This window comes from Temnothorax longispinosus, chromosome 10 (assembly GCF_030848805.1).
Source record: "Temnothorax longispinosus isolate EJ_2023e chromosome 10, Tlon_JGU_v1, whole genome shotgun sequence".
NCBI lineage: Eukaryota > Metazoa > Arthropoda > Insecta > Hymenoptera > Formicidae > Temnothorax > Temnothorax longispinosus.
Window position 1 is genome coordinate 2,478,809 of NC_092367.1, and position 18,278 is coordinate 2,497,086.

At 34.9% G+C, this 18,278-nt stretch overlaps 1 protein-coding gene across 9 annotated transcripts in view; it reads right to left on the minus strand.

Moving 5' to 3' along the window:
• Nrm (neuromusculin) overlaps positions 1-18,278 on the minus strand; it is a 161,246-nt gene that overhangs the window by 9,916 nt on the left and 133,052 nt on the right. For 6 of the 9 annotated variants that reach the window (XM_071791013.1, XM_071791008.1, XM_071791010.1 and 3 more), the window contains exons 11-20: positions 17,703-17,969; positions 16,919-17,275; positions 16,257-16,517; positions 15,724-15,981; positions 14,776-14,793; positions 13,997-14,137; positions 11,461-11,497; positions 5,118-5,557; positions 3,237-3,347; positions 2,119-2,240 (exon numbers count right to left, since the gene is read on the minus strand). In XM_071791013.1, coding sequence (XP_071647114.1) covers positions 2,119-2,240; positions 3,237-3,347; positions 5,118-5,557; positions 11,461-11,497; positions 13,997-14,137; positions 14,776-14,793; positions 15,724-15,981; positions 16,257-16,517; positions 16,919-17,275; positions 17,703-17,969 — 2,012 coding nt within the window. The remainder of the gene's footprint in view (positions 1-2,118; positions 2,241-3,236; positions 3,348-5,117; positions 5,558-11,460; positions 11,498-13,996; positions 14,138-14,775; positions 14,794-15,723; positions 15,982-16,256; positions 16,518-16,918; positions 17,276-17,702; positions 17,970-18,278) is intronic. The other 3 variants (XM_071791016.1, XM_071791012.1, XM_071791011.1) reach the window with 2 other exon arrangements.

The window sequence follows — 18,278 nt, forward strand, 5'->3', positions numbered from 1 at the left end:
AGAATTAATACAATTTCGTTTACTTCTCATTGGCAAATTATCCCCGCGATTTTATCAAACTGTTAAATTATCGTTTTGCAATTATCTGTAAGACAATCGATAGAATGATTATTGCACAATTTTACGGATATATTGCACGAAATTACGTAACAAGCAGTAAAGTAAAGGCAGCCAGTGCGAAGTGCGAAAATATTTCAGTAATTAATAAAAAGTACTTAAAGGCTAAAGAAAAAAAAAAACAAACTGATCAATGCGTCGATATAAAACACATTTCAGAGAAGCGTGTGTATTAATTTTAATAAAAACATTTTGGTTTTGATCCTCAGTTATTTTCCTGCGTGCAGAATGTCATTATAAGGTTTCACACGAATAAAACGCTTTGATGATATACCGAATGAATCAATGTTTCACTCAACACATGCATTTCAGCAACATCGGTTTTGTACGATTATTGCTAAAAGCGGTGCGATTACGAATCTCAAATTTGCAACTAGATTGACGAGCAACGATTGTATATTTATTACTGCAAGATAATGACGGTAAATTGTCAGTCGCCACCATTAATTACTCCTCATCAATTTATCTCAATATGAATATTACGATGTAATTCGAAATGCATAAATATGCGGTTAGAGAAATTGAAATCCTTTCAAATATATAAACACATAAAATACATAGTTATATATTGTAGAGAATTGCGTTCTCTCTTCGTCGGGATATGATGTCGATTTGGCATTGTCATCATGGTGAATCCGGGTACAAAGAATTCATAATCCTCGTTGAGCCGAATTGATGCTGCGAGAAGTAGAATATCCTTTGTAGAAGACTTGACGATTTAAGATACACATTTTGCGCTCAATAGGAACGCGATGCACTGAGGTTGCTTGAGACGGTTAAAATTTGCATTGTAATCCTCACAATGAAATCCGATACGTTTGTAAGGCAGAAGAGGCTTACGTTAGATAATAATAGCTCACATAATGCTAAGAGTATACCAGTACAAAGAATAAAGTGCTCTCTCTCGTTGTTTTACATACAATATTTTTCTATACGTATGCAGGAATTTCACGTGTAACAATAAGTTCTAGCTATTGAGATATCTCTTTGTATAATCGCTTCGTGTGCATATGACTTGTCGTAAAGTCCATTATCTCGGGAAATTTCACGGCTCTTCTGGTACGTAAAAGATTTCCAACTCGAATTATTCAAACGCAAACAGGAAAGGAAGTCAGTTGTGAAATGGTGAAATTAATTATTTAAACGTCTGCTCGACGAATCAATTAACCGCGATAACAGACGGCAACGAAGTGGGCGGACTCCTGAAAAGGGAGGGGGATGACGGACGCATTCGCGCGGTAATTCGATAAGGCGAGCGGAATATTATGACCTCGAGGACTAGCTATACGGCCTCTTAATTGCAAAATGATGATTCGGAAAGTTATCATACTGAGAAGTAATATTATAGCCATTATAAGGATTGAACGGGGTTTCGGTAGCTGAGTTCGGTAACTCTTACAAAGTGAAGCACGAGCAATACGGAGGTACCGTATGTCGGAGCAGTAAGGCACTCCTAAGTGCCGAGAGGGTCTTCGGTAGGCGAAGGGGTTGCACGGTTGAAGGGTCGCGCTAATATCTACCCTCTTGGCCTTCCACCGCATTTCACTTGCTATCGCCTCTCGAATGTATTTGGTCAGAAAGGGATACCGTTAATCGACGAACTGTTCACGAAACTTGGTTGGCTAACTGGTGGAAATGCATCGAGAGGGTATCAGTCCTCTCGCTCGAGATCGAGCTCGCTCAATGCGATTTTCTCGAATCGTGCCGTTCCTCCAGCACAATTCAAGACGAGAGTCAGACAAAAGATCAATTAAATATCGAAGATGGTGTTCTTGAATTAAAATGTTTCTTTTTTCTTGCGTTTTAATTCAAAGAATGTAGATGTCTAATTTTAATATCTGATAATATTGCAGATCGATTTTTTGCGACTGACACGTTTGCCATCGTTATTTTTTCAATAATCACGATAATATGCGAGTTGCAAATCGAGTATATAGCTCATGCGGTTTGATAAAGTGCTGTCTGTTTTTTTTTTAAATAAAATAATAAAATTATACTAACCTTGTTAGGTGGCGCTTGGATCCCGTGGAAAGGTAAATTTTCGTAGAACGTCTTTGTTCCGGAGTCGGGAAGAACTTCCGACACGCTGTTCACATGATTGTTATTCGCGGCTTGATTGGGATCTGCAATTGCAAAAAAAAGAAGAAACGTCAGTAACGTTGCATAAATTGTCGCAAGGTGGATTGTCGACGACGACGGTAAACCCGACGATCCATAGAAACTGTGTTCCACTAACACATTCCGACTTAATCCAATAAAACAATGAGCTTTTACTAGTAAAAAAAAAGTATAAAAGATAGAACAGTGTAACGAGATAATCGTAAAGCCCCAAACGGAATGGAATTCCGGATTGAATTCCACAATGTAGACACGAGATTAACAAATTCTAAACAATCAATTGTAATTATTTTATAAATTAATGCACTTTCTATAATTTACTCTTAAATTTTTAATTTATATTTCTATTTTTTTCTTAATACTATAATCACGATGTTCACTGGAAACATATCGACACGCAGCAGAATGATAATATCGTGTAGCGTGTGTAGTTGATAAATAATTATCACGTATCTACTCATCAACAAAATCCTCTTGTACAAAGGATTTTGACGTTGCACATGATAAGAGAATTTATGTAGTTTTGATCATGTGAAAAAGATCGAGGACAATATCGCGATGAACGTTACCGCAGAAGAAACGCGCGGAATTATAGGCTACGGTATAAATCAGAAAATCGATAACATCTGTGATTAATAGTTGTTGTGTGATAAGTGAAATTTATGTGGCCGATTGTCGTGTGTACTTTATGCGGAACTATGAATTCTTGCGTGCGGCGTGTGTTATCACCTATAGCTAAATATCCTTCTATTGCGTACAGTACACTAACTGCGGCATTCGCGCGTATGTTTGTGTTATCTCTGCTTTCCGTATATCCTTTTTTCTGTCCGGTGATGTATGTGTATTTTTACGTGTACAGCCATAAAGTACCACATAATTAAAAAAAAAGAAATTTTGCCAAAAAAGGAAAAGGTTTGGGAAGGATTTTAAGTCAAAGTATTAGGCGAACAAATCAAGTTGCAAGCATGCACGTTGTGTATAAATATTATTTTTATACATACCTGCTCCGGGTTTCTTTCGCTTACGAGACACGTTGCCACGATTTGGCTCGTAGGATGGTTCCACGCCGTGCAATATCCGCTGCCGCGGCACAATTCTCTTGTAAGTCACAGCTAAGGAACATATCAACAACAAGCGATATCAAACACATAAAGCCTTCCTCTCATGCGACAGCTTAAGCAAACATAAATTACCGCGTATATTAAAGAACACATATAAAGAATAAATGGAATATTTATATCAAATTTTAAGGTCGTCAAAAAGCAATCACATGAAAAGGCTAAAACGGGACTTAGATTATATGATGTTCTTAAAATTAATGTGTTTCATATTTCTCTTGTAATTTAAAATGGAACAACTTTATATGTAAAAATGTTAAACTGTGCGTGCGTCTGTGTCTAGGAAATATAGAGACATTTGTTTTTATGACTTCTATTTATGATTTCTCTCTCTTTTTAGAAAATTATATTGCACATTAAATACAAATAAATAAGAAAAATCTGATTGTACATTTAAAAAAGAAATAAAGAGACATGAGAAAGTCATTTAATAGCCTTTTTTAGAGCATACAAAAATGATAAATTATTTTAATAAAATCCGTGCTAAAAGGTACTTCATATTAGAAAATAATATAAAAACTTGAAAATCTCATTGACTATATTAACATTTTTGCGTTAATGGAAAGTACGTGAGCATATATTTTTGTATTAAATTTAGAATGACATGATATTTAATGTGTACTTTTTGACTAAAACACCTACTTGTTAACATAATAGATTTAATCTTAGTATGCACTGTGTATTAAAATTTTGTTTTTGAACATTTTCATTTTTAATTTATAGACTAGCTAATAACAGTAAAGCTTTTGAATGAGCATCGTTCGAGATGTACTAATTGTAAGGTTGAACATCCCTTGGAACATGAAGTTCCTGCCGGTACCAGCGTGGAAAAGTTAGAAGGTTAATTACATGCCACATATACGCAGCTGTGTGCTTAATGAGGCTTCAAAGTCGTCTGCGACGTATGCAGAAAACACGCACCACGTACTTTCCATGTAACACGACGATGTTTTCATTAACTGAAATGTTAATGTTAACATAAAAGCATGTAAAAAGTCGAGAAAGAAAGTTACGGGTTACGGGTAATGACGAGAGACACAGCTAAACATAAAAAAAAATTGTAGAAAATAACGTGGAACGAGGTTCAACTAATGCACAGTAAAATCAATACTCTGAAGTATTGGCGAGTTATAACTGAATAAATATTATTCATATTTTGTATAACAAAGACATCGATAAAATATTCTATTATAGATACTTGTTATTGTAGTTGATAACACAGCCATCAGATCTTAAAAGCGTCATTATATAGAAAAATTAATTTAATACAGATAATAATGAATTTAATACAAAAATATATGCTCACGTACTTTCCATTCACGCAAAAATGTTAATATAGTCAATAATATTTTCAGGTTTTTATGTTATTTTCAATGAAACGATCGTTATTAGCTTACTGAAAAGTTGGAATAATACTAACATCGTGAACGTGGAACAGGTCAGAGATACATTTGGTCGACTTTTGATGTGGAAGAGCCGTTTGTCTCACCCATTTGTATTCACAAATATTTGCCGTTGGTACGAGACCATATATCTAGCTTACATTGTCATAAGCGTGTAGGTATCATATAATTTTTTATACAATTAAAAGTCACATTTAGATAGCTCTAAGGTACCAAAATAGACCAATTCAAAAATCTTGTTTGTGTCGACTGTGCTTCCAGGCAAGCAAGCAAGTAGTTGCAAATACAAACGAGTTAACGTCGGACGACACGTCGCAAAGTCGCGGGCAAATAGCCTCGACTCCTTTCCTACTGCTCTTACCTGTCTTTTCTCTGGATATACCGGGCAGGGTGGCCTGCTCTTTGAGCTGTACGCCAAACATAGCTTTTATCTTGTTAGCCCGGGCGAGCATACCGTCCTCGTTCAGACTGGTCATGCTGGCTGTCCTCTGGGCGGTTTGATCTTTCCTGCCGCGGCGGAATACCGCCCGCGCCGGATTACGACCGATCGACGACGACAACGACGTCTCGTCAAGGAAGCTCTGCCTGAGCGGCTCGTCGTTATGTTTGCCCACTAGCTCGTTACGTAGATTAGCCTCGTTCGCGCGAACGCTCAGGCCGGATCGCAGGCTGTGAGTTCGATTGATGTGCACCAGCACGCCCGGCTTCAAGGGCCATCGTGGCGCGGGCGCCGGCGTCGGCTGCGCCGGGCTTTGCACCGAGTGCGAGGATACCGTCGGACTGGGCGGTCCACCGTCTGGGCTGTATAACGATTGAGGTCACACGGGATAATTGAGCGGGTATATAAATGGGACGACGCCGGTGAGTTCTCAGTGATAAAATTAGAGGAAAGATCCAGGGGCATCCATTATAGTCGACCTTATAATGATAAATGAGATGTCCATTATAGCGTTGACCCGAGAAGGTTTTAAAGTAGATGCGACGCGTCAAATTGGTCGCACAAAACCTTTTCATATATTCCATTGATACGAACGTAGATTATGCAGGCAGGATGTGCTAAAAATTTGTATATCTTTTTAAGGAAATTTAAATTCATAATTATTTTTCATTCTAAATTTTTTATCGGTTAGAGATGCTAAGTTTTCATTTAATAGCCATTAAAAACTCTTTGAGAAATGACATCTACTAAATTTATCATTAGAAAATCATTGCATTGTCCCATTTATGCAAGGATCTCAATTATCCCACTTGACCCGAGAGTTGTCGAGTGAAGTTAACTGCCGTGCGAGAGAGTGGGAGAGATGAAAGATCAAATAAGCGAGAAAGCGGATAGAAAGATAAATCATTTGCCGAGAGCGGTCAAGCGTATTGCATTTGGCAAGATAATGAATAATGCTTTTTTAACAATTTTTTGAACAAGTATACCGTTCCATATTCTAAAAAAATACTATAAAGTTTTGATAAATGAGAGTATATTTTTTGTGTCAAACTAATCCGTCCGCGAAATAAAATTTTCTCTAAGCGTCTCGGTGATGTTTTATTTTTAAGAAACAATGCTGCGTTCAGCTATCATACATCCCGAATTACATTATCTAAATGGGGAACATTGCGTGGCATGTCGTGTCTCCGGCGGGATCAGAGGACCTTAAAGACGGAAATAAATCTCGGTGCTAGAGAAATCCCCGTTGTAGTTCTACAAGAACGTTTGTCTTTCTTTTTCACTCGCGGATAAGGAAATTCTGATAAAGCGGAAGTTTGATCGATATATTGAATCCCGTGAATAAATTCATCCCCGTTAAAATGCGCAACGATGATCAAGCGCAAGTTTATTTCCGTAAATCTGGAAAATAAAAGATATGAGGTTAAATGGATTGTATCATCTGTTTCATTGTACGCGCTTCAGACATTGCGTGCGTAACGAGCCCGGAATATAATTAATGTAACTAAGTAAGCTAATTATATTAATTGTAGAACTGTAAGAAGCGCGATATAACAATACGCGATTTAATCCGATTATAAATTCTCTCGAATAAGTTAGGATGACCTTTGCAGCAAATCTCCGCGGTAAATTTCACGAGTGCCGTTAAAAAGTTGACTAGCATTAAACTCGGAGAGCTGCAGAGGCGATATTGAAAATTATTGCAGCTTTACAAAGCATGAATATTGTTCCGAAGAACTATAATTGGCTTTCATAATCGTTATACGATATATTGTAAAATCGATAAAGAAATAAAACTGGTTTTAAAATCGTGTCCGGATTGGAATTGTATATACGTGAACTTCGGCGCGCGAAATTTCGGAGCTGCGCGGAACAAAGTCCTCAAGGGAATGGCAGAAAAATGTCGTCGAGAATACGAGAGTCGGGAAAGCGTCGTTGAGTATCGCCGTCAAGCGGGCGTAAGGTATAAAAGATTGCATCGCGGAAAACTACGATTGCTCTGGCACGATTCGTCGTACGACGTTTCCCATTCGGTATATTTTCCGCCAGTGACGTAGCCAAGGTTTACGAAACCTTTCCGTAGATGAACTTAAAGAAGAAGTTCACCTCACCCATCATTTCAAACAACGTCGATTCTGTCGCCGTCCTTCTCTCCGTCTCTTTTTAGTTCTTCCGTTCCTTATTTTTCCTGTCATTTTATCTACTATTTTTTCTTTTTTTTTCTTTTTTTCCTTTTCCTTTTTTGCTTTTTCTTTTCTACGTCCTTTTTTTTATCTTCTTTATTTTTATCCTATTTTTATTTCATTCCCCCCTTTTCGTCGGAATCTTTGGTTACGCCCGCGCCATTGCTTTTTCGCTCGCCCATTTTGAAGCTTTTCCAGCACTTTACAGTTTTATTGCACGCTCCGTTTAAAGCTTGTCGCTGCGCTGCGTTACATCGCTCGTTAGATCGAACTTCTCTCGGTGGACGGCAATTATCGATGTGAACGGCGTGCTGGGCGTGCACGGTGTTTGTATTGGAACTAATTTAATGACTCGTATCCGCTAAATCGGACTTTGGCTTAGGGGGGGGGGGCCTTTAAGCTTATCTGAAATAAAATAATTTGTCGAATGCGAACGGAGCATGCGGCGGCGACATACCTTTCGAGATTCGGTGCACGTGTATCAAATGCACTGATATGAGTGGCGGCGGCAATCCATCAAAAGGGACTTATCGCGATGTCATACGTGAGCATATTTCTTGTTCGATTTATCACAGAGCTGTGACAAATGAGTGGCACAGGGAAGAAGTTACGATGTGATTGCGAAATTGCGCATTTCCAGAGATCGCGGCCGATACACCAATGGGTACACACGTTAAACCGTGAAATCGAGCTAATTCAGAAAATGGAACAATTATCGCCTGCTCGTTATACGAAATAGAGTACGCGTGCAGCGGTTTAATGTTTCCTCTGTTTACGCAACCGCATAATTTGGCATATGCAGACCGAACCAAGATATCAAGATACAATCAGTTTATAGATATTGTAGCAATAATTTAAGAAAAAAAATTGCGGAGAAATCTTTTATCTTCACATGTATTTTTCAATAAAAATCTAGCAAAGATTTAAGGAAAAAAATTGCAGAGTAATCTTTTATCTTTATATATATTTTCCAATAAAAATGTAGCAATAATTTAAGAAAAAAATTGCGAAGAAATCTTTTATCTCTATATATATTTTCCAATAAAATATAGCAATGACTTAAGAAAAAAAATTTTGAAGAAATCTTTTATCTTCATATATATTTTCCAATAAAAATCTAGCAATGATTTAAGAAAAAAATTGCGATGAAATGTTTTATCTTCAAGAAGCATATCTTATCATCCAAGTCTATTCTGTTATTTACGATAATTTTTTCGACAACATTTTAATTATTTTCCAACAATTTTTATTACTTACATGTTTTTTTTTTCAAAATTTAATATCGGATAATTGTTTTTCATTATATTTCATAATACTTGTTATCAAAGAAGATATATCTATCCTGCATAACGTACTACCTTGTGCTCGTGCAATTTCTATTTACTGCGAACATCAGATTTCTCTCCTACGTCTTTAAATGCCATGCAGGAATGAGTGCATCGTTCTACGTCCCGTTTAGACCCGGGGAAACAATTTGTACAGTGCAGTCCCTTTTGTCATTGTGAGTCACGCGACGTTTCTCCGTCAGTACTTCAACAATAAAACATCACCGACGCGTCCGCGTCGTGGTCGGTCGCGACGGTAGAATAAACACGTATGTTTTGCTTTATTCGAACAATTCTACGCTGAAACGTTATTTTTTTTAAATCAAGCTGACCTCGTCTGGAAGGCGTGAGACCGGAAGGTACCGCATGTTTATTGAGCGCACAGGACGATCGGCCCGTTGTGCATTCATTACAAATGGACCCCTTGTAAACTTCCGTAGAAACACAACAATATCTCGGAGTGGAACTAACATCGACAAGAGAAAGGACTAAATTAAATGTAAACTCGGCGCGCAGCAGCTCGTAGACTTGGATGATAAGGCGCGTCGCCATATCGTTATTGTGTATCAAAAATGTTGCGCATGCGATGAGAGACCTAGCGAGACAGAGAGAAAGAGAGAGAGAGAGAGAGAGAAAGAGGGAGAGATATGGCAAAAATGCGGATGCATTCTTTCTAAAAATATCGTAGTAAAGAGGCCTTGAGCGACGGCGTTTAAAAATATTTTCCAAGCGCTTCTTTGTAAGCAACGTATAACTCGTAACGTTACGTTGCAAGAAGGTTGCAGCGCAATTTTCCAAACAATAAAAGGTTATACTCCTGGAATAATAGGCTATAGATAGGTAGAAAAATAAGATAATGTTAATCTTCATAAATAGTCGCGAAGGAAATTTCTTACACGATCGAGCTTTAATTACACTTTTTGTACATAAAGCGAGTTATAAATTGCAATTTTATCGCAATCTCTTTCGTTTTGCTAACGCGATCTAATTTAATTTCAAAATTGCTAAAACGCCGAGCTAATGGCATTCAAGATCGACAGATTCCCTGGAAACGCTTACCCTATAATCCGTGCAACCCTCCACCTACCTTGTAACTTCGGCGATACCCCCAGCAATGGTTGCATGGTCATTACAAGCCGTATTAACAATTACAAGCTCTCTTCGCTGAATTATGCAAGAAGTTACATCCCCGCACACGGTAACTGCGTCACGTGAAAGAGCGTCGTGTAGAACATCCCGTTCGTTCTCGTGAACAACTAACTACCTACCTTGCTCGTACCAAGTTGACAGTACACTATTGTAAGCCGGAAGTAGCCGTTAAATTATGCAATAGGATATGTATTCAGGTGTGCAGAGAGAGAGGATCACTTCGAGCGAGATTTCAGATCGAAGACAAACTTGCATGCTATCGTGTACATGGAGCGTTAATGGAACCAGTTATTCTATAGCTTTACTCTTTACCCATTCACTGATCACCGCAGCTGTTTAACGCGAAATAGTTAATGGCGAAAAGTTGGTGTATGATACAAAGGGGCGATATCAAAATGAACCTAACGAATAAAATAATAAAGCAAATACATATAATTCGATGGTGATTACATTCCAACGAGTGCACAAAATCTATTGTAACGCGTGTAATGTTTGTATAATGTATTTGTGTTTGCATCGTGCCGATCCATTAATAAATTCCTGCAAACACTTTGGTAAATTTATAAGCCATGTTGTTAATGATAAAATTTAATATTCAATTAATTAAGAAAACAAAAATATTTAATTTTTTAAATAAAACTTTTAATATACTTATTTTATTAATTACTATCTATTTGCAAAATTAAATATTATCCAAAAGTGTTATTCTTATAAATTATTATATATTTGCATATAAAACTTTGTATGAAAATAACTGTAATGATTTTATTTCGTGATATACACGCAAGATACAATTTTCATTTCTAGATGTATACACGGAGAGAATTTTTTGTTATATTTTACCTTTAAATTCATTACAAACTTGGGACAACTTGGTAACCAAGGAATTTTTAAAATATACAATACAAAGATTTTTTACAAACAACGTGGTAAAAATTACCAAGCAGATTGGTAAATTTTAAAAAATTATTGAAATTTTCTAGATATATTTTAGTAAAATTAATCAAACATATTTTATATTTTAATGTAATAGATAATATTATAATATTTTTTATTATGGTGAATATTAATCAGAATAGCTCGTATAAAATTCTTGGTGGTACATGTTATCCCACAACTACCATGATTTCAGGGTAAATTTTAAGAGAAAATTCTCTCCGTGTAGAATTCCTTCTCCATTCTGCTTTTTTAAATTATTTCTGCTGTGTAATGCAATTAAAAACTATGAGTCATTAACTTTTCTGTAGTGTATTGATTGAGGAAACTTATTTCCTAAAATTTTTGGGAAGCTTTTTGTATAGTCATTCGATGGAATGTAACTATTTCTATTGAAGAATGCCCACAAATAACAGTAATTTCTAAACAATGTATCTCTATAGAGCTACTTACAACATAATAATATAACATGCATTCTACCCAATTACAGAGAGCTATGTGTTTCGTAAATCGAAAAACGCATTCAATCCCTGGCAAATTAGTAGCTTTTTTTCATTATATAGCGTTTATATGCGTGCAGATTTAATAAAGCCCAATGCCGGTAAATTAAGACCGATTTTTTAACTAAAACAACTTAAATAGAAAACGCAGTGTGCTGCGGTTTGTACTTACTGTTCGCGTTCCTCCAGATGGACCACCCGAGTACTGTCTGTGTTTTGTTTAGCAAGTCCAAATTAAAAAGTAGAGCAGAAACGAATCAGTTTCGTGTTAGTGAAAACTACTGAACAAACGCATGCTTGGCTGCCATAACGTTACAACTGTTATTAATTATGGACAAAGCTTATGTGAATACTTTTTCGAAAAGAATTTGTAAGGTAAAATAATTTTTTTTAAATATAAATTTACATATTATAAAATTACTAAAGATGCATAATTTTCAAAGCAAATTTAATATTATATATTCTACATTGTGATGGAAATGTTTTAAATAATTAAAGCGTATGTGTTAAAAATATTAGCCAAATATCATTTGAAATAAATAAATGTCCAAGCACTGAGGAACAGCGTAGCAATTTAATATAATAACATTATAATAATATATTATTATCCCGTACATACTAATTCTGTTGAATTCTACATGGCCGTTGAATGTTTGGTTTGCAAAAGTTATATTGTTAAAATTACATGCAATTAATTAAAATAATCGCGAGAAAGTTGGAAATGAGATAAAAAAAAACTTCAGCAATTAATTAGTACTGCGGATGCGAATATACTCTTTGCAATTATTATGGCACGATTAACTTTAAGTGGTAACTGTACTGAGAAAGGCACTGAAAATAGGTTCCGTTATTCTCTCTAATTGACGTTAATTTTACTGTTTTTGAATATGTATCATAAATTAAATTTGTGAAGTAATATTTATAGCGAACAAGAATATATTGCTTGATAAGTGTATAAGAACTTTGCACGTATATCGATCGTCGTCAATTAATGCTTATTCTTACACGGGGTAATACATATTTGAAATCATCAATAATGACTAAAATCTTGTTAAAGAGTTCAGACTAATTTGTGTTGCTAGTCCAAAATCGATTTGGTGATATTATGGTACGGTTTCATTTATAACAGAGAATCACTGTTGCTTATTGTTAGTGTACTTATAATTAGATGTGATTGATGTTATATATTATTCTCTTCTCTATTAAAATAATACGTGTAAAATCATATAAGGTCTCTTCGGAAACCGATAAGTATTCATCAGTAATCACGTATTAATTTAAAATAAATTTAACTTGTGATTTGGAAAAGTTCTTTAATTTGATTCATTTCCCAGACAGACTAAATTCATATTAAAATAGTTTCTATTTATTTCCTTTGTCAATTATTATTATCTACAAAATTAGATTCAATATATAAAAAAATGTTATATATATATCAATTAATTTAATTTGCGGTCTTATGTTTATTTTGAATTATTTTAATGAGAATTAATATCAACATATCGCAATGTAGTATTGTTATAATTTATGTTTTAAATTACATTGATAACAAAAAAAAAATTATTAAACTTAAATTAACATCAACGTTATAGCAGCGTAGCATGTGTTTCTTCTTAATTGTTCATATATATTTCCATCTAAATGGAAATTTTACGTTGTTTAACTACTTTATACAGAAATATCAAATAGTGAGCATGCTTTTATTCTATTTAGCATAAACTATATAAGGTAATATAATATTGTATACAATGTGTAATCTACATTTGTTTGCGCGGAATGAGTTAACAGAACTTTGTCAAGAAAAAAACGTTTTTTTTTTAAATAATATACTCGTTCTGTGAATATGTAAATATCACATGAATAAGTCAATTTTATGTTTTGCATCATGTGATTGAAATATTTTGATATATACTTACGATTACACGTGATTCGAGCCATTATTTGTTACCATTATTAAAGAAGCTTCATCAAATCGAATTAAATTGTTACAAAAATATAAGGCAAACATAAATAATCAGTTAATAACTTTAAAAACTCAAAAAAGATAATTGGCGTGTTAACTACAATGGGAAAATACTTTTTACATTAATAAAGACATTATACTAAGAATGTGAACACAGAGATAATATTACAATACGTTTTACTGGTGGGAATAAAAAGATATATCGTCAAGGCGTACGGAAGAAACATCATTATAGATTGAAATGTTATTTTCTGTGTCTAATTGTAGTAATTATTGATTTAGGATGACTAATATATTTTAAGATAAAGATATATTGATATCCACGTTTCGTGCTTATGTGCTGCGTTATATGCTATTTTGGATATAGGTATATATGTACAGATGTAAAACATCTGATATATATATCTCTCTTATTAGATTGTCATAATGTAACTATAACGGTTATAGGCTGTTGGATCGGATTTCTTCGAAGTCTTATCAAAAATGTATTTCGAATGCAAATATAACACAGACTCGGATCTTATTTGAAATATTCAATTTCTCGAGAATGTAATAAAATAAGTTATTCTCATGTAACAAAATTTAAAAATTGCACTATTCTCGCGCTCGTCGAAATAACTATATAAATTATCAATTCGTCGTGAAAAGGGCTCAAAGAAATCTCATTTTACGATCTATGTCATGCAAATCGCTGCGATGAGCGAACGATCGCAGATAACGACATAATATATTAGAGATAACTTACATTTCATTTCGCTGCGTTTCCGTCGGCACACGATGTAAATGGTCACGCCGATTAGTATTAGGACTAGTATCATGATCACCGTCACTACGATAATAATCAGTAGCAGGTTACCCTCCAATTGATGCCACCAAGGTATATGACCTGTAACGTGATAGGTCGTAATGTACAATAATCGATAATGACATGTAAAGATGATATGTACAAGGATAATGATGCATGAATGTCATTTCCATTGTTTCTACCAAGATACGAAACCTACTAAAAGCGATACAATAAGCAACGAAAAATAATACATTTAATTTATTTGTCTGACAACTTTTACTGTAGATAAATATATCAAGTAACGCTAAAGCTCCAAAAAAATGTCTAAAATTATACATTGAAATAAAAGGATACTAAAAAGATACTTGAAAAGGATGGTATGTATTGCATTTTAAATTCATATAGCTGGTCTATAGAAGAATTTGTTGTTTGCGCTATGATAAGATGCAACATTTTACAAAACCTTTTAATTTTAATTTTATTTATTTGCGTAACGCACTTGTTTATCGCGATATATTTTATTACGTTTAAAACCGTAATTAAATTATTTTTATTACGCTTAAAACTGTAATTAAATTTTTGTTAAAAATGAGAAAAATAAGAAAAACAGATCGTATATTGCCGCAATATATTGGATACTAAATAATAATTACATACACGTGCACAGATAGTATAAATTACATATAAAATATAATGTATTTATACACAAAATTTGAAGTGACATAGGCACAACTTACTTTTAGTTCCATGGTGGGCTGTAAAGCGATAAATTCTTCTAAATATTTGTGATTGACAGATAAAAAATTATTACCTTATTACAAGTTAAATAATTATGTAAATGTGTTGCAAATTCATCCTCAAAAATATTAAATAGTTATTGAATATAATATGAATAAAGAAATATTCATATTACGAAATAGTTGTAGTTTTAATTTATATGAGATATCTATATGAGATTATATTAATTATATTAACCCAATTAAGAATTTAATCGACTGTACTGGCAATGATTATAATCGTTGCCACGATTATAATCATCGATTCAATCATCGATCGTCGTGACAAATCGTCACCGCGTTTCGACCAAGGATTCTGGTTATTCTAAAATTGATGTAATTTTAGATGGTTATAATATAAGCATCTTAATTAAATAATTAAATTTATTACGAAAAATATTACCTCAGCCAGGGTTCGAATCTAGAACCTTCCTCATTCCGTGACGGGTGTCGATCACGATTATAATCATTGCCAGTACAGTCGATTAAATTTTTAATCGGGTTAATTATTGACTGGCGAAGTAAATGTTACTTATTCGGTTTAATTATATTAATTTTATTGTAGATATTTTAAAATTTATATTACACTACGTTATTATAAAGATTTGATTCGATTTGATTGTAATATGTACATACATGTGCATAAAATTCATTCTTTAATATATAATAGGTAATTTTGTTTTTTGTAATTTCTGTGCACGATTGCTACAAACAAATTTTTGTATTATATTGAGATTATTTTTTTTCGTATATTTTTTCACATTTTTATCGATATAGAAAAATTGTTTCGGAATCCGACAATGTTTTCTAATAATAATCCAAACAAAAACATTTCGAAAAGTACTGCTGCTATTTTTGCAGATGTATGCGCGATATCAGCAAATCAATGAAAAAGTTCGTTGTACCAACCTGGTATGTCGCGTTCACACGCTACGGAGTGACCGATTGTGTTGTTCGCCACGCACACGTATGTCCGGAAGTTAGTGACTGAGATATCGAGGGGCATGTAACTTCTTCCGTTTCGCTTTTCCGCGACCTGCTCCAGCGTGTCGTTTTCGTTCTTCAATGACCAAGTGAAATCCGTCTCTTTCGGATTGGCAACGGCTGAACAAACGACGTAATCCTTGCCCTCGAATCGTTCTTTCTCTATGTGGCATTCCGGTTTAACTGCATGGAAAATATGGCATCATTGTTACATGTTGGAAGAAGTGAAAAATTTGAGATTATTTTTTTGAAGGATGTATATGATTAATGGTATTTTAATTAAGGAAAACGTAACAATCTGAACTTTTGCATTACAAAAAAATAGTCCAGATTTAGACAGATGAGGAAGCAAGATTAAATATTCTTTTATACGTCTCTTTTTATAAACTGCACGAATGTAGAAGTGCGAGACTTTTTTGATTATTCGTTTGAAAGTCTAAAGACGCAGTGGAACGTACATTGCACATTCATGATCATGGAGATATTCAAGGAGCCATGGCGATTCGACGCCTCGCAGTAGTAAGTGCCGTTACTGCGCCGTGGTACTGGCATTTTCAAGTCAAACACGTGGCCTTCCATAATGGTATCAGTGGATCCTTCGCGGAACCATCGAAAGTTCGCTTTCGGTCGCGCCGTCGCGTTGCACTCAACAGTCTCCGGTATCGTATCCACTGTCACATTGATTATCTTCCTCGATATTGTGATATCCTCTGGAGGGACTTGAATAAAAAATTAAATTTAATTATCTATATATATAAATACAAAAAAAAAATACAAAAAGTCTGCGCGATATAATTTTAAATCGAAAAAATGAACTTTTATTTAATTGTATATTTTTTTCTCCTAATTTACAAAAATGTTTCTTATGTGCTTGAAATAACTTTACAGAAACTCGTCCGCATTTTATATTTGCAATAAATATATTAAAAATTAAGTAACATTAAGTTAAGCGTCCTTGATACTTGTATAACATTATGTTTAGAAAATTCCTTTATGGCGTGTGGAACGAGATCTTTGTTCTTTTCGCAATCTCGTTAAACAAATGGACCGTTATATAAAATCGAATATAAGCAAGTAGAGATATCGCCGCGCAAAAAAGAAAGATTCGAATGAAACGTACACTCGACGTGAAAGTGAGTACTACTCTCCACGCCCGCGCCGATCTCGTTGCTGCTGCTCTTGCAGGTGAATTTGACGTTGTCCTCGGTACGGTCGAGCTGACCGTTCGGCCAGACCGTCAGATTCCATACGAGGGTCGATTGGATGCTCTCGAAGTCGTTGGTCCTTGGGTCGGGCGGATGATAAACGTTCGACACGTAGTATCGATTCGTTTTCGAGAAGTCTATGGGAATGTCATCCCTCAGCCAGGAAATATTGCAGATCGGGGCGCATTCGACCCAACACATGATGCTCACGTTGGGCGAGTTGTAGACGTAGCCGCGATACGAGTGTAGCGTCTTAATGAACGTCGGGGCCGCTAATGAGAAACGATAACTCTCAGTTAAAGTTAATGGGATTTGTCATTCAATAATTATGAGAAACGTCGAACGATCTGTTACATAGCGTACAGGAATAGAAGAGCACCGTTTATTATGAAACGTTAATGTTTACGTCAGATTGAGAGAATGGACATTCACATATGCTGTATTAGGCAGTGTCTGAATAAAATTTAAATAACAGATGAGGAAATACCTTTATGTGTAATGTATAAAATTATCCAGAGTTTCTTCCAGAACTCCTGAATTTAATTTTGACTAAAATAGACATTTTTAGTGTATAAGCAAAGTAAACTAAATTATTTGAATCCGTAAATATGTTATTGTTTGTCGGGTTTTAAAATGTCTCGTCATGAAACTCAATAATTGCTGGATACGGTTTTAGACGCATTGACATATGTCACTCACCAGATACATCGATAAACGTTGTGGCCGGCTCTCCGTCACCGGCTTTGTTGTAAGCCAGACACGTGAAATTCGCCTCGGTTTCCAAATTAACTGACTCGATGAAGAGCTTGGCTTCGTTCTCGTCTGGAAGTCGGTGCCAGCCGCGCAGCCACTTGAAGCCCGACACCCTCGGTCGGCCGGGATCCAAAACGAAGCAAGTGATGGATAACGCTTGTTTCTTCACCACTTGCCGCGGTTCATATGTTATCGACGCCGGGCCGGGCTTATCTGCGGAAATGTTTTCAGGGAGATGCAGAGAGTGCGAGAGAGAAACTGGTATAAACGTGCTAAATGTAATCCAATTACTGTAATAAGATATCATATACATGTACAAGATAAAGTTTCGCAATCGATAATTTATCGCTTTAATAAATAATTAGTGCCGAGTATAAATAATCGCTTTTACAACGTGTTATTTGATAATATGTTACAAATTCGAGGCCCGAGAGTATTACTTATAATATCATATTATTCATAAATGTCAATTAATAATTTATGTAAAATCAAAATATTGAATATACGGTAATATTCATATAA